At 39.5% G+C, this 22,276-nt stretch overlaps 1 protein-coding gene across 1 annotated transcript; it reads left to right on the top strand.

Moving 5' to 3' along the window:
- Positions 1-6,455: 6,455 nt before the first annotated feature.
- Positions 6,456-19,470, top strand: pycr1 (pyrroline-5-carboxylate reductase family, member 1). Its single transcript, NM_001015942.2, is given in 8 exon segments — positions 6,456-6,825; positions 9,376-9,505; positions 9,728-9,798; positions 10,660-10,839; positions 11,016-11,237; positions 13,984-14,076; positions 15,065-15,228; positions 18,074-19,470. Coding segments are annotated over 7 exon segments (963 nt in total). The 5' UTR covers positions 6,456-6,825; positions 9,376-9,438; the 3' UTR covers positions 18,240-19,470.
- The last annotated feature ends 2,806 nt before the right edge of the window (positions 19,471-22,276 follow it).

The following is a 22,276-nucleotide window of genomic DNA, read 5'->3' as shown; positions in this document are numbered from 1 at the left end:
GAGAAAGCTGGCAGATCACATTATAATAGTGATACTTGCAAAGGCTTGCCTGCATACATATTAAAGTCCCTTGATGAATATTGTTTTTATTATGACATATAGCAGGTAGTCCATTGGTGGAGGTGAGGGTACAATGGGCCACATATGGTGGCATTGTCCAATAGCCCAGCTTTCTTGCACCAGAGTATTTGGCGTGATTATTCCATTACCTATATGCCTAGATAGCCTACTGAACTTAGCTATGTATTTACAGCAGCCAAACAATTAATTAATAATGGCAAACTCCCTTCCTCCCAATTTCCCAATGCAAGGAATCTGTAACTGAAATTATGATTAATGAGAAAATAACCTCAATATTATTGAAACCTCATGATAATTTCCTTAAAATTTTGGAGCCCTGGGCTCCACAAGCAGTAATTACTGGACCAGGGTTGGACTGGTCCGGCAGGGCATCGGGAAATAATTCACGTGCGTGCAGCATGACCATAAAATTCTGTTGGTGCACGTCAAAAGAATGAAGCACGCGTTAAAAAAAATGAAACGCGCTTTAGAGAAAGCGCCACACGTCAAAGGAAGCGACATGCAGAGAATTTTATGGTTGTGCAAATTATTTTGCTCATCCCTGCATTTAACAAATATTGGCTGAATATTTAATGCAACCTGGTTTGTATTTCATGCCTTCCTATCAGTTACGGGCAATGTTTCTTTGTTTTCTTATGACAAAAAATTAATGAAAATAATTTTTTTAAAAAGGACCCGTTTGGGCTGCTTTAGTTGTAACCCTGCACCCTGTAGGTCGGTCTTTACAGGCAATGACACAAGCTTCAATCACCAACTTATTTCTGGGAATCTTTAGAGCTAGATGAGTGGAATAAACTGCAAATGCCCAAAGTGAGCTTGCAGGGAATAAAACTGTCACTTAAGTGTTCAGCCAATGACAGGGTGTCAATGGCTCAAAAGAAGGGAGTAATCTGCACATTTCCAGAGTGAGTTTACACAGGACAAACAACTTCACTTAGTGCTTTTGGGAGGATGCAGTCTCTTTATGCACTAGAAACTTCATGGCATTTTTCTTTTCGCTTTTCTCTGATAAAAAAAAGGTTTTAATTTTGCATTTCTGTACTTGTATTCCTGAAATGCATTAATTGCACCTTATATTTATCACCTCTGGTCGCCATATTGTGTGATCAGGACTTAAAAACACATATAATGTATCAACCCCTAGTAACCATCAAGTTTAAGGTGGCCAATACTATAAGTCTGCTGCCAGGCTTTACATTAGTCAAAGCAGACCAAGAAGGCTTATATAACAAATTATTGCCTTGAGCCTTTTTATTGCTTCCTAATTGGTGCTAAATTGCAGCTTTTTTTTTTATTGGCCAAAACTTAAATCATGTGAGCAGCCTAAGAAAGCCTTGCTCAGTTGCAGCATCTGCCTTCAAATCTCCCCTAATGTTGCTTCCTCCTACCACTTTGGTCTAAATTTGATCCATGGAGGTAAGGCTGGACATGAAGCTAAGAAATCCTTTGCAGATATTAAAGGAACAGTAACACAAAAAAATGAAAGTGTATAAAAGTAACTAAAAAGTAATGTGCTGCTGCCCTGCACTGGTAAAAGTTGAATGTTTACTTCAAAAAAGTCTACTATAATTTATATAAATAAACTGCTATGTAGCCATGGAGGCAGCCATTCAAAGGAGAAAAGGCAAAGGCACATAGCAGATAACAGATAAAACACTATTGTATTCTACAGAGCTTATCTGTTATCTGCTATGTAACATGTGCCTTTTCTCCTTTTTTCCAGCTTGAATGGCTGCCCCCGTGGCTACACAGCAGCTTATTATATAAATTATAGTAGTGTTTCTGTAGCAAACACACCAGTTTTAAAGCGCTTTCATTTTTTGGTGTTACTGTTCCTTTAATGCTAAACCTCACATTAGGAAAATACAGATGTTTTCAAAAGAACCCAAGATACTTTCCATACTAAACAGGGCTACTATGCTTACCAACAAAACAAAACCTTGTTTCAGATAAATGTTATACTTATATATTTTTAGAGGCTATAGCCTTCTTTCCTGTTACTTCCATATTAAAACGATTTATCTGTTTTTCATCAACATTTGTTTATCAAAATTTTTGTCTTTACTTTATCTATATGACAATTACAACCAGAACTGCCATTGAATAAATGTTGTTTGCTGGTCATAAATTCCTGCAAACTCTTCTTTATTTCATCCTGGGCTGATGAGTCGCTAATCCTAAAGCCTGCCTCCTTGCTTAGCTGTCCATCTGTCACCCTGCCCTCCTCTAATTCTGATTGGATGTGCTGCCAGAACCTGTGTGAGTGACATGATGCATGCTGGGTTCTCCGTTAGCTGAATGAAAACATTTGCTCCTCCTCCTCCCTGTTGGATAACATAAAAGGTATGATTTTTACTAAGGTTTATTAGGTTGGTATACTAAGCAAAAATGAGAGAATATTCGTAAAAACCCCTGGAGTGAAATAGGGCATTAGTTCATGTATATGACAATTACAGGCTGAACTGCATGTTTCATTCATAAGCCCCATTTGATCCATTTGCCCTGTTCCAAGGCGTATGGGTCCAGGGGCACTGGAGACAAGCAAGGCTTATTTACAGATGGGAAGGCACATATTGCATCCTAGGCAATTCAGCTACTGATCCTGCAGCTGATCCTGCAGCCTGCCTCCTTGCTTGGTAGTCCATCTGCTGCCCCGCCCCCTCTGCCTTGTGATTGGATGTGCTGCCAGGCCCTGTGTGAGTGACATGCCACGCACTGTCATTCCAAAATGGAATCACTTGCTCCCCCTTCTCCCTCCTTCCCCCTCCCTGTTGGATAGCAGAAAAGGTATGCTTTTTCATCTTCTGCAATCACAGTGGAAATATGCAATGTGCGCCCTGTATGGGGAAAAGGGTTGCTAACAGAAATTTATAGACTGAATTTATTCAATCTGCTGACCAGTGCACAGCCACTTGTACTGTTTCTGTATCCGTCTATTTGGCTCAGAGGCTGAGCAGTTGGATACCATACAGGTTCTGCCAGTGTACGGACAACTTAAAGGGGACATAGAATGTGTCAGTGCATTATACTCCTCTAAATATAGAAGGAAAGTGAAACATATTCTCACTAAATCCAGTGGAGACCAAAACAATAGTGTGAGTGCATTCAGTTTATTTAGCAATGTTTAATTACAATATATTTTGGATCACTAGGGATCCAAGTTGAACCCTTTTTGCAGGGACCGTTAGGACATGCTCATTACTCATTTGATACATGGACAAGGGACCATAGCAGATAAGTTTGGAGCTCCAATAAAGGGTCCCTTTTTCTTTAATTTTATTAAGTTCAAAAGGAAAAAAGAGATAAACAATACACTTGAAAGTTACAGAAAAGGGGTTCCATTGTTAAAGCTAATGACCAATTTAGTACAGATTGAAACCTGTACCATAAACAGATATGGGACATTTTATCCAAAATGCTCAGGATCTGGGGTTTTTCAGATAGGGGATCTTTCTGTATTTTGGATCTCCATACTTTAAATCTACTAAGAAATTGTTTAAACAATAAATAAATGCAATAGGACTGTTTTGCCTCAAATAAGGATTATTTTTATCTTAGGATCAAGTACAAAGTACTGTATAGATGTCTTTATTTATAAAGTGCTATTTACAGTGGAGGAAATAATTATTTGACCCCTCACTGATTTTGTAAGTTTGTCCAATGACAAAGAAATGAAAAGTCTCAGAACAGTATCATTTCAATGGTAATGCAAATCAGTTTCTATCTTTTATTTAAAGTTATTTTTTCGATTTTCCTTATGATGTGCTATCTGCCACTGTTAAAATAAACCTACCATTGAAATGATACTGTTCTGAGACTTTTCATTTCTTTGTCATTGGACAAACTTACAAAATCAGTGAGGGGTCAAATAATTATTTCCTCCACTGTATGTACGCAGTGCTGTACAGTAGAATAGATTAATAAAATAATTATTAAAATAATAATAGATAAATAAAGTATAACTATAAAGACAAATAAATACAAGGTACAGTTGCAATAAGTTAACAATGAAAGAGGATGGAGTTCCATAGAGCTTACAATCGAAATGGGAGGGTAACATAGGTTACAGTGGGTGACAGTACAATATAAGTGCTAGTTCCCAGATCAGGCTCTGTGCGAGTGCTCCAAGAGGTAACTAAGTTTAGTTCTAAAAACGACTGAGGGAGGATTCTCTCCGGAGGAAATGGGGGGGGCATTCCAAATGTAAGAGGCAGCAAGGCAGAAAGTAGGGACTGAATCCAAGATTCGGTTTGGGATTCTGCCTTTTTTAGTAGGATTCAGGCGAATCCACGCTCCTGGCTTAAGCGAATCCAAATCCTTAAAATCATGTAATTTTTTGTCACATAAGCATGTAATTTTTTGCTATGAACGTCGCTCTTTAACTCTTCTGTATCCTAATTTACATATGCAAATTAGGATTTGGTTTGGTATTCGCACAAATCTTTTATGCAGGAATTGGGGTTCGGACAAATCCAAAAATGGTGGATTTGATGCATCCCTAACAAAAAGTTTTAAGGCAGGAAACAGCAGTAGTAGTGGGGGGGGGGGGATACAACCAAGCAGTTGCTCTGTGAGGAGTGGAGGAGTCGACCAGGAACGTATGGAGAGATGTCGTGAGGGGCAGAGAAATGGGGGGGTTTGAAGGAATTTGTAAGATTTGTTTAATAGGAAGCCATGATAAGGACTTTAACAGTGGAAGGGCCTGAACTCTTCTAGATGAGAGGAGGAGAAATCTAGCAACAGTATTTAATACAGACTGTAGGGGGAGAAATGGGAGTTGGGGAGGCCAGTTAGTAGCAGGTTACAGTAGTCTAGTCAGGATAGAATGAGAGCATGTATAAGCATCCTAGATGTTACAGTTGAAAGAAAGGGATGGATATTGGGGATATTGGTAATATTACGTAAGAAAAAGTAACAGGTTTTGACAGTGGTTTTAATATGGTCAGAGAAGGAGAGAAAAGAGTCAAAGACCACCCCCAAACAACATGCTGAGTCGACAGGGTTGATGAGGGTGTCATCAATAGAGATAGTAAAGGGGGGAGTAGGACCAGGCTGAGGCAGAAAGGTCATTAGTTCAGTTTTTGCTGGGTTCAGTTTGTGGTGGTGGCGTTGGTTCATCCAATTGGAGATTGCTAGGAGGCAGTTAGTTCTGTTTTTTAAATACAGAGAAAAAGGGAATATGTTTTAAAACTGAATTAGTTATAACACAGTTAATAAAAAGTGAGTAAAAATGGAAAAAGAGAGTTAAATAGCACTCCTTCCAAACCCTTTCAGTACTTCATACATAAATATAAGTTACTTACAGGTATGGGATCCATTATCTTGAAACCCGTTATCCAGAAAGTTCCGAATTACGAAATGGCCATATCCCACAGACGCCATTGTAAGCAAATAATTCAAATTTTTGAAAATTTCCTTTTTTTCTGTAATTATAAAACAGTACCTTGTACTTGATCCCAACTAAGTTATAACCATCCTTATTGGAGGCAAAACAATCATATTGGGTTTATTCAATATTTAAATGTTTTTTAGCAGACTTAAGGTATGGAAATCCAAATTACAGAAAGATCCCTTATCTGGAATTAGTGCTGGGCGGTATACCGGTATATACCGAACACCGTTTTTTTTAAAAAAGATGATAAAAAATTTTAACTTACCGGCATACCGGTGTGGGCGCCTCCTGGCAATTTTTCTTACTATTTCCGGGTTGTGCGCGCTGACGTTACGTGCGCGCTGACGTCACGCGCACGCTGACGTCACGCGCGCAACCCGGAAATAGTAAGAAAAATTGCCAGGAGGCTCTGTGAGCTGTCGGGGGTGCCTGCGGCTGCCTGGCCCGTAAGGTTTATTTATGTGAAGGGGATGGGGGGGTGTTTGGGGTTGGATGGGGGGTTGGATGGGGGGTGTTTGGGGTTGGGGGGGGGTGTTGGGGGGGGGGTGTTTGGGGTGGTCACCTAATCATGCATGGGGAAAAAAAAATACCGTCAAATACCGTGATACCGATATAATAAAAAAAAATACCATGATATAAATTTTTGGTCATACCGCCCAGCACTATCTGGAATACCCAGGTCCCAAGCATTCTGGATAATAGATTCCATACCTGTATTAGGAGTGTAGAGCAGGAATTTGGTTGTAATGCAGACAGGTTGGGGCTGAGAGGTTAGAACAGCTGCAAAGCTGTAGAGTAGAATAGGGAGCTTCTCTTTACATCAGACCTATTGCATGCTGGGTAATGCAGTTTTACAGTACCTTAGTTGTAGGCTAATTGATAAATACAAACTACATTACCCAACATGCATTGGGAAAGGCATGCCAGGTACACTAGGGACAAAAAGCCTTTGGCTTGTTTGTACTTTAGAAGCCCGCATGAGCTTTAAATCAGTAGCCCAAATTGGCAGAAAAAACGCCAACCTGGCAACCCTGCCTTCCTCCCATGTGGATTTTCCTCACAGTGCCTGCAGGGTCCTAAAGCTCTCACTTGTTTCTCCCCTAACAGCATAAAAGTATGGACTCTATTAATGGGAACAAAACAAAAATAGTATATAAAAGGGCAGATGATATAAAACATAAATTAGTTCAGAGTTACCTGAGGACTAGCAGACAGGAAGCTGAGAGCATTAGGACCCTGCAGGCACCTGGAGGAAAGTCACATGGGAGGAAGGGAAGCAAGTGCTGATGCAAGAAGGAGACTGCTGCTGCTGCTGGTAACATATACAACGTGGGGATATTTCCAAACTCAAAGTAAGTAGCTAAATAGCATGCAGGGATGGTTATAGGGAGCACAAGCGGGCTTACTCATACACCACTGCATTTATACTTTGTGTCACTTGGAAGTAAAAACCAACAGACTGTTTATTTACTTTAAACACCTAATAAGTAACTTGTATTCATGTATGATGTACTGAAAAGGGTTTGGAAGTAGTGTTGTTTATTTTTTTTTTTTTACTTAATTAGCAATTTTATTACAGATTAAATGAACGTTTAGTATGTTACAGAATTGCATATTCCTAGTAACTTTGCAGTTGGTCTTTATTTATTTTTTATAGTTTTCAAACTGTTTGCCTTCCACTTCTACATTTTTCTGGCTTTCTCTCCAGAGGAAATCAGGGATGGCATTCCAAATATAAGGAGCAGAAGGGTTAAGATGGGAAAGGGCAGTAGTGGGGGGTGCAGTCAAGCGGTTGCTCAGAGAGAAGCAGAGGAGTCGGTCAGGAACATATGGAGACACAAAAGAAGTGAGGGTAGTGAGATGCAGAGGAATAAAGAGCTTTAAAGGTTATGAGAAGGCATTTGTATGAAATTCTTTGTTTAATAATACAATTGGCCAAAAAATGGATTCAGATAATTTAATCAATCCCAAATATGCCAGCAAGATCTCTGCACACCTCCCAATACTTTAAAAAGTGTATTACTAAATCCTGTGCACAGTGTCCAAAAAAAAAAGACTCATCCACTGTGGCCACATTCCCAAAATACCACTAACTACTTCATGACACACTGTGGCTTCCAAGCATTTCATGACAGACACAGTTGCAACATTATGTTAATGACAGACACCTCTAATATAGGGATTTACCATTCTTTCAATCCTGGTGTGCCTTAGAAACTCTCATTAGACATGGCCTATCTATTTTATAAAAGATTCTTTTGGATTGTAAATATTCAAACCCACCTTCCTATGTGTGTAAATGGGAATCAGAATTAAATATTAAACTCTCAGAACAAGAGTGGAGGAAATTTTTCAAAACAAACATAAAGTGTTCTATTAGTAATACGTATAAAGAATCATCTTATTATATTTTCTTATCTTGCTGGTATTGAACCAACAGTGTTATATAAGATGGGTCTGATATATTCCAATAGCTGTGTGGAGATGTGAAACAGAGGTAGGAAACGCATTGGCTGCTATACCCAGTAATAAACCCCTTCTGGGACCAGGTGAAATAGATATGTGAGACAGTAATAAGGGGGCCATGTAACAATAAGCCCTTTAACGATCCTACTACTATATAAGTTTGAAACCAGGGACCCTACTTAAAGTACTAGTAGCAGCTAAAATAATGACTCCCCTGCATTAAACAGCCCCCCACAAACACAGTTTAGAGATGGTTTAAAGCAGTCTTATGGAGAAACTGACAGCTTTACTGCACAATAAGAAGGACTGTGTTAGAGCCCAAGAGGCCTCAAATAAATAATAGATTTCTAATCCGTAAGATGTGTGCAAATAGTTATGCCAAATTTTCAGATAAAGAAAATACTAGCATAGATTATAAGGCGTATACAGTTATAAATATTGTGTTATGAATAGCTTGTGAACCACTTCAGTTATTTTCATTTGATTAACAAAACTTAATATCTGCTTTAATTTCTTTTCAGTTTACCTAAGTTGTACTCTGTATGTCACTGACTCTGTGAGATAATCTGTTTCATTTGATTAAAATATTATATAAGTATAAAGGGTTTTGTGATGAAGTCTTCATAACAAGATCTGTAAGAGTCCTATTGTAAATGATATAACGTTCAATAAATGTGCATGATCTTAAGAAAAAAAACTAAAATGATGCTAATTTCACTTGGCCATAGTTTGCACAAAACCTCTTTCTATTTTGGTCACTTTCTGAGAAGTGGCTCTGATGGAGGCAGGTACTGTTGGCAACCAGGAGAAAAGTCTTTTCTGTTTCTTTTTTTGTTGTTGTTCTTTAACAAAAGTAGAAGGTAGGAGCAGAGGAAAAACAAATTTTGAGGGGGCGACTTGCCCCCTCCCACAAGGGAAATAACTTGAGGTTTGAGGTGAACTCAAACAGGGTATTTTTTTTTTATGAGATGCCTGTGCTCCTGTATGGGTGACTGCATTGCAGTGCTTGTATATAAATATGTAATATTTTTTTTACAGTATATTTTGTGTTGACATAAACTTTGCTAAACTTAGACTGGATAGCTAAAACCAATATAAAGTAGCTCTTGAGGCCCAGCTACATTATTATGTGTCCTGAATGGCAAAGGAGGTTTATGCATGGAAAAAATGCAATTGGGAGCCAGATGGTCATCCTATTTGCTTAATTGCAGACATGGAATATATTTGTAATACAAGCATGTAATGGTCCTGAAAAAAAATGAAACTTCAAGAGAAAAGGAGCATGGAGCATATGACTACTAAGCACTGATAGCATAAATGCAGTTTCTCATCGGCTTTCTCTTTTAAATAAAAGGTGTGGCTGGGCAAATGAGCTTAAAGTTGAGAATACGGAGTAACATCTCTTATGGTGTCCCCATCTCTGTTTTTTACTTCAGGTGTCCGCATTGCATTCTCCATCTTGGTCATCACTCTCTCTTAACAGCAATACAGAAACAATCATGAGTGTGGGCTTCATAGGAGCTGGCCAGCTGACTTATGCCCTAGTGAGGGGCTTTACTGTGGCAGGTAAAATGTGTGAGATTCTATCACTTAATGGCAGTGTAGGTTGTCGCACCATTCAGGATAAGCTAGGCAAAAAAAAATATTTTTCCATTTGAACTATACAACTAAAGTGCTAGATTTTAACTAAAAAAAAAGAAAAACTTTATAGGACAAGATATTGCAATATATATTATAACTGTAGCAAATACACTCGGTTCTAATTTTCAGGTCTGCATTTTCTTCTAGGTGTACTGGCTGCTCACAAGATCACAGCAAGCTCTCCTGACACTGATCTGCCAACTGTAGCTGGGTTAAGGGTAGGAAATGCTGGGTTAATATTTATCATTGTACTAAAGAGCCTTAATTAACTACAGAGGCAAATAAACTCTATTTTAGTTTGTTTAGTTGTGCATTTAATCACAAGCCCTAAGCATGCTCAGTTTTTACTTATGACGTAGGTACAGGATGTCTAAGATATTTCATTTAATTGCTCTCTGTAAACATGCAACTAATACCAGCATCAGTGACCTGGCCAGGCAAGGAGCAAAAATAGGTAGAAATAGACTGAGGCAGTAGCCTGGTATAGCAGCAGCCCTGTACATGCTGTAAAGTGTCAACTAAGGGCACAATTTGCTCTCACAGTGCCCTAATTCCTTTCATAATTTTGCATGATCCTTTTGCTCTCTGAAATATACATATATATTTGGGTTTCTAACTTATCAGCCCGTGCATGGGCAATAACCATGGGCCTGCCAGATGAAATCAGCCAGATCTCGATTGGGCAGGTTTGATTTTTCTATCGGTCAGGGACGGCATCGGCTTATTGATGCAGTCCCCGACCCGACAGACGCCTATACCCGTTGTTCTAATTTGATCGTTTGGCCCCAGGGCAACTAACCTCCCCTTGGAGCATTGGCCTTAAATAAGACATAGATTTTAAAAATTCCAGTGTAGACATAAAAATGGGTGTATTCTGATATCATTTATCTGAATGAAATAGCGCATAGATTCTCTTTTATTTTTTTCTGAAACTTCCAGTTTTTGTTTCATACTAAATTTACATACTATATCTCCTGTTAACGTCTATCTTCACCTGCTTGGTGGTATTATACAGATTTATAATTATTCACATTCAGAGTCTTCATCTGCGCAACTTTTTATGCTTATTTTATTTCCAGAAACTTGGCATCAATTTCACTACCAGTAACAAGGACACGGTGAAGAGTAGTGATGTCCTGTTCCTTGCTGTGAAACCTCCTATAATCCCATTTGTGTTGGATGAAATTGGGTCTGATATTGAGGACCGCCATGTGGTTGTGTCTTGCGCTGCTGGTGTCACCATTAGTTCTATTGAGAAGGTAATAATGAGGCACTTTGTCATGTAACTAAAGGTGTAGTTCAGCTTTAAATTCACTTTAATTATGTTGTCAAGTGATTTTCAGAGGCAACTAACAATTGGTCTTGATTGTTTTTATAATAACCATAATACTGCGCCTATGGTATGATTAAAAAACATTACGTTCTTTCTCATTAGAAACTGGGATCTTTTCATCCATCTCCCAAAGTAATCCGGTGCATGACAAACACTCCAGTAGTAGTTAGAGAAGGAGCTACAGTCTATGCCACAGGGACACACGCAGATGTGGAAGATGGGAGGCTTTTGGAACAGTTGATGCAGAGTGTAGGCTTCTGCACTGAGGTGGAGGAGGACCTTATAGATGCAGTGACTGGTTTAAGTGGCAGCGGCCCTGCTTATGTGAGTGTGGAAATGAGCATTAAGAACACTACTTAACTCTACGTTTCTGTATCCTGTTTAATCATCTCTAGATGCGATATGAATTCTCTTATTGTCGACGCTGAAATACAGTTAAGCTCCAAATGTTCATATGGAATGATTAGGAAGCTTTGGCCAAATTTTAAACTGCCTTACTAATCCTTACTAAGTTGGGGTCAAACTTGCAGGCTTGAAATTTTTAGGCTATAAATTAAAGAAAATACTTTTTTTCCGAGCCAAGGCAAATCAATCCTCAAGTGTTTGGTACTTTATCATTACTTTATCATACTTTATAACCATTATCTTGAAGATACATGAGTTAATCACCTTCCAGAAAGGACAACCCCACTAAAAATTGTTATGGGTAATGGCAGACTATTTCTTGTGATTGTACATTTTCCCAAGAGCATTTCTAAAAACCACTGCCAAGCCCTGGGTCCTTCAAGTGTTTGGTACTTCTGACTGTGGGTTATGAAGGAAAAGAACCCTTATCTTGAAGATACATGACTTAAGCACCTCCCAGAAAGGACAACCCCACTAAAAAAATTTATTGGTAATGGTAGACTATTTCTTGTGATTGTACATTTTCCCAAGAGCATTTCTAAAAACCACTGCCAAGCCCTGGCTCCTTGATACTCACTGATGGGAATTGCTCAAAAATTCAGCACCTCAAGTTTACAAGCAAAATGTGCCTGTTGCTAGACAGGAGTGGTGTTTGGTGGTGAGTCCCAAGTGTTTTGAATGGTCAGGTGAAAAGATATAGACACTAAGGGGCTGATTTACTAACCCACGAATCCGACCCGAATTGGAAAAGTTCCGACTTGAAAACGAACATTTTGCGACTTTTTCGTATGTTTTGCGATTTTTTCGGATTCTTTACGAATTTTTAGTTACCAATACGATTTTTGCGTAAAAACGCGAGTTTTTCGTATCCATTACGAAAGTTGCGTAAAAAGTTGCGCATTTTTCGTAGCGTTAAAACTTACGCGAAAAATGCGCAACTTTTCGCGTAAGTTTTAACGCTACGAAAAATGCGCAACTTTTTACGCAACTTTCGTAATGGATACGAAAACTCGCGTTTTTACGCAAAAATCGTATTGGTAACGAAAAATTCGTAAAGAATCCGAAAAAATCGCAAAACATACGAAAAAATCGCAAAATACCGATCATTACGGAAAAAACGCAATCGGACTCCATTCGACCCGTTCGTGGGTAAGTAAATCAGCCCCTTAGATAAGAGCTGTATAATAAAAGTCCTTTACTAATTAAACATAAACCCCACTTTTAAGTTTGTTTTTTTTTAAGTATCCATACATGTTATAATGGTATTTCAATAGCTTGGCTGTCACAATTGTGTAGCCAGTGCATGGGCATGGGCACAAGGTCCCCTATTTTGGCACATACACGAGATTTTGAGATGATGCAGAGCTTTTTGTGTTCACAAAATTGTTCCAGAAATGGCAGGCAGACATCCCATCCTTTATAAAACAAATATAGAAAGATATTCTGGAATCCCTCCAGGAATATACAGTAGCAGCAAAGGATAACATTTTGTATTTCATATTGTTGCATAGATCACTCCTCTCTACATAGAGGATATCTGCAATGTATTTAGTTAAATGTCCAAAATGTTGCAAATTTAGGGCAACAATTCTTCATATGAGCTGGTCTTGTCATATGGTACAAAAATACTGGACCACTAAGTACATAAATATATATTTCAGACCACCTTATGATGCCAATACAACTGGAACCTCTGCTGATCTTAAAAAAAAAGTCTCTAAAATCGTAATATGTACTTTAACCTCATTGTTACAATGGTAATCTAATAGCCGTTCTATATAAGTTTTTCTATATTAATAGAGCAGGGGTCCCTAACCTTTCTTACTAGTGAGCCACAATCAAATGTAAAAAGACTTTGAGAGCAACACAAGCACCATAAAAGTTCATGGAGGTGCCAAATAAGGGCTAAGATTGGCTATTAGGCAGCCTCTATGCACACTATCAGCTTACAGGGGGCTTTATTTGGTAGTAAATCTTGTTTTTATTCAACCAAAACTTGCCCCCAAGTCAGGAATTCAAAAATAACTACCTGGTTTGGGGGCACTGAGAGCAACATCCAAGGGGTTGGTGAGCAACATGTTGCCCCCGAGCCACTGGTTGGGGATCACTGCAATAGAGGATGCCCTGAAATATTACAAAATGGATGGTCCCCATGGCTCTATCAAATGTAAGACTTTACTTAAGTCATAGACATAGTGAAACACTTAGTAGTAGTAGAATTATTTTATTATATGATTCTTTTATACATATTATTTGATCTTAGGATTTTCACAGCTTCACTGAGACGGTAAAAATCAACTCTTTTATTTTTATACACTAATGGTAAAGGTATGGGCAGTCTTTCACCAAACTAGCATTATACACAGTATACATAGCAGTATACACGTCATCCTGTAACCTTGACAAAGTTCTCAGACAGGTGAACTATATGCAAGATTTTTTTTTTTTTAACTTTGCTATAAAAAATAGTTTGTGCACCTTATTTTGGGTTTATGCAAAGTTTTAGTTGCACCAAGCTGTGAACAGTTCTTTGTTATTGAAACCATTAGCACTGATATCATGCATCCATCTTTATAGATTTGGAATGTTACATGTTAAACATGTCAAATTTGTGATATGCAAGCATTGCATTTTATCCCTTGTATTTTCTCCCATCTCTTCTAAGTCATTCACAGCTCTAGACGCTCTTGCAGATGGAGGAGTAAAAATGGGACTTCCAAGACGCCTTGCAGTCCGCCTAGGTGCTCAGGCTATGTTGGTTAGTAAATTTCTTCTTCCTATATACAGTTGACCAGCTATATACCACCTATATACAGTTGAGTCATGAAATGTATGTATGCCTATGCTAAAGATGTTTAAACATTGCCTTTGTTAAATCAAATAGGGTATCTGCTCTATTTGTACGTAAGTTTAAAGAACTTAAATATTACAAACTAGAAGAGTGACTTTTTCAGAGTTGAACATGCACTCCACTAGAGCAGTGTTTTTCAACCTTTTTTGGGCAAAGGCACACTTGTTTCATGAAAAAAATCACGAGGCACACCACCATTAGAAAATGTTAAAAAATTTAACTCTGTGCCCAGCAGCAGTGCCCCCCTAGTACATTGGTGCCCAGCAGCAGTGCCCCCCTAGTACATTGGTGCCCAGCAGCAGTGCCCCCCTAGTACATTGGTGCCAAGAGCAGTGCCCCCCTAGTACATTGGTGCCCAGCAGCAGTGCCCCCCTAGTACATTGGTGCCAAGAGCAGTGCCCCCTAGTACATTGGTGCCCTGCCTACGGCACACCAGGCAACATCTCGCGGCACACTAGAACAGTGGTTGAAAAACGCTGCACTAGAGGAATTGCTTGGAAGTAACACATGCTGAAATAACAATGTATTATGGACTAAAATTGTCATCCTAAGAGGAAGCAGCATTTGAAACTCTCAAGTACTTGAAGCAGTTTTCCAATGAGAATTTACAGCTTTGACCCTGCTGTGCTGTCTGGTTTGAAAAAGATCTTAGCATGTGCTGCCTGACATAAGGGAAACAGTAAATATATTATGAACCATCATATTCTTTTTCCTTCAATCAGACCGCACAAATTTTGTCCCCAAAAAAATAAAACATATTGCATTGGTAATATGTTATGCTGGGTGAGAGGGTGGAAATTAGTCTTGTAAAGGTGCAGAAAGTGCCTTCAGACTAGAGCAAAAGGAAATGAGTAATAAAAAGTAATACATTTTCTCTTTGTTCACTTTTTTTAAGGGTGCAGCAAAAATGCTTCTAGAATCTGAGCAGCACCCAGGACAGCTTAAAGATAATGTGTGTTCACCAGGTGGAGCCACAATCCATGCCCTGCACTTCCTAGAGAGTGGAGGATTCCGCTCATTACTTATTAATGCTGTGGAGGCTTCCTGCATCAGAACCAGGTAATACTCTAAGCCAGTGCTGTCCAACTTCTACGGTGCCGAGGGCCGGAATTTCTCTAGCATACATGGTGGAGGGCCGCTAATGGAAGCCAGTTTTGACCACTCCCCTTTTTGAAACCACACCCACTTCAAACCACACCTATTTTATCACAATGGTGGTAGCACAGCAAAATCCCAAATGCTTGGTCCTTACAGTGGGGATATCAACCATCATTCATATGTGAAAGAATTATGTCATATTAAGATATACCCTTAAATTACATATGCCTCCTCCTCCCCTGTGGATAGCAGAGCAACCCCCAGTACATAATTACACACCTTAGGGGACCATTTAATGGCTATTTCCAACTGCTAACAAACTCCCACAACAAACCCCTGCCAGGTTCACCTCCCACAAGCAGCATAGGGCAAGCAGAGTATGGCACACACAGGCAGCATAGGGAAGGCAGAGTATGGCACACACAGGCAGAGTGTCATACCCTGACTGTGTGTGCCATACTCTGCCTGCCCTACCCTTCCTGTGTGTGCCATACCCTCCCTGACCTATGCTGCCTGTGTGTGTCATACTCTACCTGCCCTATGCTGGCTGTATGTGCCATACTCTGCCTGCCCTATGCTGCCTCTGTGTGCCATACTCTACCTGCCCTATGCTGGCTGTATGTGCCATACTCTGCCTACAGTACCTATGTTTGAGGTGTGAAGAAGTGAACAATGGGAGTGATTACAGTCTGAGCCTGAGGTGTGAACACTGCAGAGGGTAAACAATGCAGGTATTAAAAGGTGTGAAAAACACAGGGGATTACATGTTTAAACAATACAGCCTGATTACAGCCTGAATCTGAGGTGAGAACCATGCAGGGGGCCAGTTAATCTCAGTACTGATACCATTTAATGCTTACTCAAAGGTAAGCCATCAAAGCAGCCAGACAGGTGGGGGGCCACACAGAGGGGGGTCGCGGGCCGCCAGTTGGACAGCACTGCTCTAAGCCATAGATATGTTATTATTTTGAGTCTGATTGATGTAAAAGTTCATATTTTATTATTGCTGCTTAGACATGGAGATGAGCTTTACAAGTGACAAACAGAGCACACCTGTAGGTGCCTGCTAAGGCTGCAAGAATGTTTAAGGTTATTGCAGCTTCCCTATGACTGCTTAGTTTAAAAGGGAAGTGTCTCTGCCACTTATTAAACTACTATATTGATTGAACACAAATATTTATTTCTGTGTGTAAGCCACCACTGATGAGTTAGATATAAGGATATAAATCATCTGTCGGTTTTAAATGTATTTAAAAATGTATAGATCCCATTTTAAAGGGCATTTTTCATTTACTTAGATTGATATATAAATGGTTCATTAGTGTATTTTGTAAACCTATTTGTAAAAGATGAATTTAGCTTCCAATGTTGTTTATAGTTGGTTATGCATGGGCCAGTATAATAGGGGGTGGTCTCTTTTTTCCATTAAAATGATCAACACTTCAGAGGCAACCTCTAAGACAGGGGTCCCCAACCTTTCTTACTTGTGAGGCACAGTCAAACGTAAAAAGACTTGGAGAGCAACACACGCATCATAAATGTTCATGGAGGTGCCAAATAAGGGCTAAGATTGGCTATTAGGCAGCCTTTATGCACACTATCAGCTTACAGGAGGCTTTATTTGGTACCAAATCTTGTTTTTAATCAACCAAAACTTACCACCAAGTCAGGAATTCAAAAATAACTACCTGGGGCACTGAGGGCAACATCCAAGGGGTTGGTCAGCGACATGTTGCCCCCGAGCCACTGGTTGGGGATCACTGCTCTAAGATAAGAGGAACAGAACTTAATTTGAAGCAGCATAGGAGCGCAGTGAGGTTGGGAAATGCCCTTCCAAATGACGTGATGCCTTTGAGTGGCTTGGATGATTTCCTGAGTAAGCAAAAATCTACAGTTTCATTACTTTTGTAACTTATATTTTTATGCAGGCCCTGTCCTATTCATATTCCTGTCTCTGGTTCAAACCACTGCCTGGTTGCCCCTAGCAACCAGATAGCTGCGGAAATGCCACACTGGGAAGCTATTGAACAAAAAGCTAAATAACTAAAAAATCATAAACAATAAAAAATGGACCAATTATAAATTGTCTCAGAATATCAGTGCCATACGAAAGCTTAAAGGAGAAAGAAAGGTAAAATCTAAGTAAGCTTTATCAGAAAGGTCTATGTAAATACAGCCATAAGCACTCACAGAAACGCTGCACTGACTTCTCTGTGAAAAGATTTCTTGTGTCTGTAATTCCTGTGCCAGAGACACACAGCTCTCTGCTGTCTCCTCTTTCCTGCTCTCCCCCCCCCCCCTTAAGAATGCTAAGAACTCACCCCCTGCTTAGGAATGTGGATCTGAGCCAATCAGCAGGAAGCTTCCTCATAGTTTAACTAACTGAGCATGTATACTTGGTCTCAGTCTCGGTGCAGGAGTGAGGCATTACGGGAACTTTCTTTACCCAGCTCAGTGTTTTTTCTTCCTGTTTGGCTTCTGATCATCTGAACAGGTGAAATTTGGGGAGACTTAAGAGCACTATTGAGAGAACTGAAGGTATGCCTGCAGCTTGAGATTAACTCTTTATTAGCCTTTCCTTCTCCTTTAATTTAAATGTGAATCCCTGAAATAATAGTGATGGACTTTTGTAATTATAATATCTGTCCAATATTTCTCAATGTCAATAACATTTAACAGAATTGTGATTTCATTTATTCAGAGAACATATGAACCATTCCTTATTCCTGATTGCTGTATTCATATTCTTACTTTGTCCCTTTCCGTTACTGTGACTGACAATAGAACCTTCTGCCTTCTGATACAGGGAGTTGCAGTATTTGGCTGATCAGGAGAAAATTCCAGCAGCAGCAATCAAGAAGACAACATTGAGCAAAGTCCAACAGGAATCTCCTTCAATATCCACTGCCCCTCAGGGATCAAAAGTCAGTCTATTTAATAATAAGTACCCAGCAGGAGTTAAAAAGTTTTAATAGGAAAAATAAAGCCATAAAGAAACTAGCTTGAGAACTGAAATTGGGACTGGGTATTATTGGGGCTAGGTCTCACAATATGTGTGAAGAGGGGCTGATCTAAACCTTTTGATCTCCCCCATTACATTTTAATTAATTTTGATATACATAATTAAAGCCAACGGTTATCTGTAAGATATGTAACTAGTAACTTAGATTGAAAAAAGACAAGTAACCAAGCAATTAATATGTATACCTACCCTGTCATATCCAAATTTAAAGGAGAGCTAAACCCTAAAAACAAATAGAAATGCCATATGTATACTATAAATTGAACTAACTGCATCAGCAGTTAAAACTAATGAAGGGTTACTTGCCAATTCACATGTGTATATAATACACGAGCCATGAATATCCTGTAAATTATATCCTTATAAATGATGCTTACTGTAATTTGTGTCACGTGACTCTTTGAAATAGTGTTCCATGGCCCTTGTCCTCATGGCCATATATGGTCATCGAACTCCGTGGGTGACTTATAATATCCTTATATTTTACAAAATGGGATGCATTATTTCCTTTATAATTTTATTACTTTTAACTTATTTAAGTTCAGGGAGCAAAAATAGCAATTTCTCTCCTGACAGGGGACTAAAAGACCAAGTAAGAGAAAGAGCTGAATAAGGGCATAAAGACTGAAAGAGCAACTTCTCTTTTTTCAGACTGCACATGGATCAATCTGTTCTTACTTCAGACAAATTAACTCTTTAATTTGATAGAGCAAAATGCAATTTAACAATTTAAAAGTACCCTGTTCTTTGTCAAATCTCTGTTGTGAATAAAACACAGGCACAGGCTTTTATACAAAAACTTGTATATGCCTGTACGATCAAGCTGGTCAATTGGCTAAAGCCAACAATATATATTTTGCATTTTTATAATAAGATACATTGTACCATTATTAAGGCACATGCACTGGCACATCTATATGGGACTAAACAACAATGTTGTCTCCCTCTCCATATGAACCTAAATGTAACAGTGGCTGTATCGCAATTATGTATGATAAACTGCAAGTACAACATCTCAGCAATAAAGTCCACTACATTGGAATACATAAAACTTTATAGGCAAAGTAATACAATTCATGAATAGAAACACATAGTTGTTCTTTTGTTCTCAAAGTTTACTGAAAAATTATAAAAACAAACAAGACTACATTTGTATACAAAAATAAACATGTTTTCATGTACATTGTCATCAGAATTTTTTTGACAAGGTGTACATTCAAAACAATAAACACGGTTGCTAAGTGGGGAGATCCTGGTTGGTGGCTGCAATTATTGGGTTCCCTCTGGGGCCCTCTTTGATGGCCCAGGAGGCCAGAAGAGGATTTGGGCTAATTTCCCCTTTGCTCATGCCTAGGGGATTCATTGGCCTCCAAGAGGTACAGCCGTCTGGTTAACTTCAGTAACAGTAAGGTCCTGTGACCTTATAGGTTAATTTTAGTACAACATGTAGGCAACAGAGCAGCAGATGCCATAGAAGTGCTATTCTCTGTACTTGCCTTCCTCCTTTTAGGAGTGCATTTACTCTCAGTGCAGAATGCACTTAACCTGATCAACAATTATAGTGCATGCATAGTTATTTTCTCCCCCTCTGGGCCTGATCAACAAATATAGTGCATGCATAGTTATTTTTTCCCTCTCTGTGGCAAATTAGGAAGACATCGGAAGGGTTTTTTTTGCCTTCCTCTCAGCAGCCAGCAGTTTTGCAGGTTATTTATAAGCATTAAGGTTGAACTTGATTCACGTGTGTCTTTTTTTCAACCTAACTTACTCTGGTACTAACGAACACCTAGAAATTTATTTTTTGGTAATGTATGAGAAAAACATGAAAGAAGACACATATCCCCTGCTAATCGATTTGTTAGGAAGACTGGTTATTACAGAGTAAATGCTACAGACTGACCAGGTGGGACTGATTAGACAGCTGGCCAATCAAGAAGCTGAAAGTCTGGCTAGTCGGCCTACATGAGAGCTCTGACTGAGAGACATAGGTGTCTGTGAATCCAACATACAGGAATCTATGTGGCTGTACACACTCAGTTGCCTTTGCAACTGAGTTCTGTAATATTGCTGAAATTGATGTGTCACTGTAATGGAGGAATTCTCTTTTATACACTCTTGTTACATCTGTATCTGGCTATTGAAGTAAGATTTGTATCTGCATGTGTAAATTGCAAGAGGGTGACGGATCTAAGCCTGCTCGTGAGCAGCACAAACCCAAATGCCTGAAGTGCTGTGTATATATGGATATAAACAACAAGTTGCTTTACTGTTAATGTACAAATGCAGCTTCACCAGCACCCAGCCCGGCTCCATTCCTTTATTTTCCCTTTGCACATGTTTGCTGTTGAGTGTGGCCACATGACATGCCACAGCAAATGAGCTTCCACTTTGCTCTGTCACTCACACATTTCTGCGTCACTGACGCAGACCAGGGAGCCAGAGATTCTGAAGGGTGGGAGATGGGAGGCTGCTTCAGTAATTTTCCATAACTTTGTAACAATGCAAGTTATAAATTGTCAAAATTTTTGTCTAGACTTTATATTTTCAATATTATAAAAACATTTTTCATGATTGTTCCCCTTTAAGCAGTTTGATAGTATAACAATCCTCCCTACATGAACCATGTGTCCCTAAGGGGCCCTAATTGATTCTTCACAAAGGACGAACCACTCAACCTATATTATTGTACCTTGCTTCAAATACCATATTTTACATATTCTCTTGCCAAGTGAAAATGAGTCTGAACTCCATTCTTTCTCCACCAATGAACCTTTGTCAGTCATCTACAGAAACAAGGTTGTCTTGAAGGCTATATCCCTTCCAAGTGTTATTTAAATAGTTGCCAGACCTGGAACTTAATAGTGAATATAAACAGGTATTGCACTGATGACATGAACTTGAGTGTATGGAATGGGGGACCAGTCCTCCTTTTCCTACAATAGCCAATTTTCCTTTTGCAAAAGAGTCACTACTTCTGCTCCTCGGAACTACAGCCTCTCCAGAATAATATACAACCATCCACATGGCTTCCAGTTCACACATGTACAAAGTTCTGCTGGCCCATCATAGTTGCCTTGGCTGTTGGACATGCTTTGGACATGCCTTGCTGCAAGTGGTTGCTGGGCCTTCTTATCCCTCCCAGCAGGGCCGGATTTGTCTTCTGGGCGCCCCTAGGCCACCCCCGTTGACCCCCCCCCCCCCCAACGCGCATGCGCGAACGAGTGAACAACCACCTGCGAGCACGCATACGCACACATTTAAAGTCCCATAAGATGTTCCCACCGCTCCGAATGGAAAAAAACTTTAAAAACCCTGTTGCGGGGGGCGTGCCGCCCCTACATTTCTGCCGCCCTAGGCCCAGGCCTTTATGGCTTCTCCACAAATCCGGGCCTGCCTCCCAGTCAAGTTATGGTACAGCTTTTGGATGTCCCCATACGTCTGCAGGACAGGAAGAGCAGCCTAGAGAAAATGAGATTTTCTTACTGGTAAATCCTTTTCTTGGATTTACTGTCAGTGCAGTAAGCCCCCCCCTTATCTCCTTTAGAGTAGTTGGCCTATGGGGTACCTGGCTATGCTGCCATGGTTATACAGTTGCTTAAAATTTTTGTTTTGTTCTTCCTTTTCCATCTAGTTATCCTTCAACAGTTTTTTTATGTACTCTTTCTTATCCTATCCTGTGTTTTTTGTTTTTTTTAAATACAGCCTCATCGCAGGTGAGCCACCTGCACCTGGAGAGAGCTCCTAGCGCACGCAGCCATGTTATTTAGTGCACATTAATAGCTGTGACAAGTAGCTGCTACTAAGTAGCTCCATGTGTCTTCACCCTTAGAGTTGTTAAACTAGGAGTATCTCACGGTTCCACTGTTAATAAAAAGACCCATTTGGATTCCTGGAAAACTACCCATTTGAAAATATATGAATAAACCTCACGCTCCAGGTATACTCTCTTTACAAATTGAACTATCCTCCAATGTGGGAAAAAAAGTA

The sequence above is a fragment of the Xenopus tropicalis genome, chromosome 10 (genome assembly GCF_000004195.4).
Source record: "Xenopus tropicalis strain Nigerian chromosome 10, UCB_Xtro_10.0, whole genome shotgun sequence".
In the NCBI taxonomy this organism is placed as follows: Eukaryota; Metazoa; Chordata; class Amphibia; order Anura; family Pipidae; genus Xenopus; species Xenopus tropicalis.
This window is presented reverse-complemented; position numbering and strand designations above follow the sequence as displayed.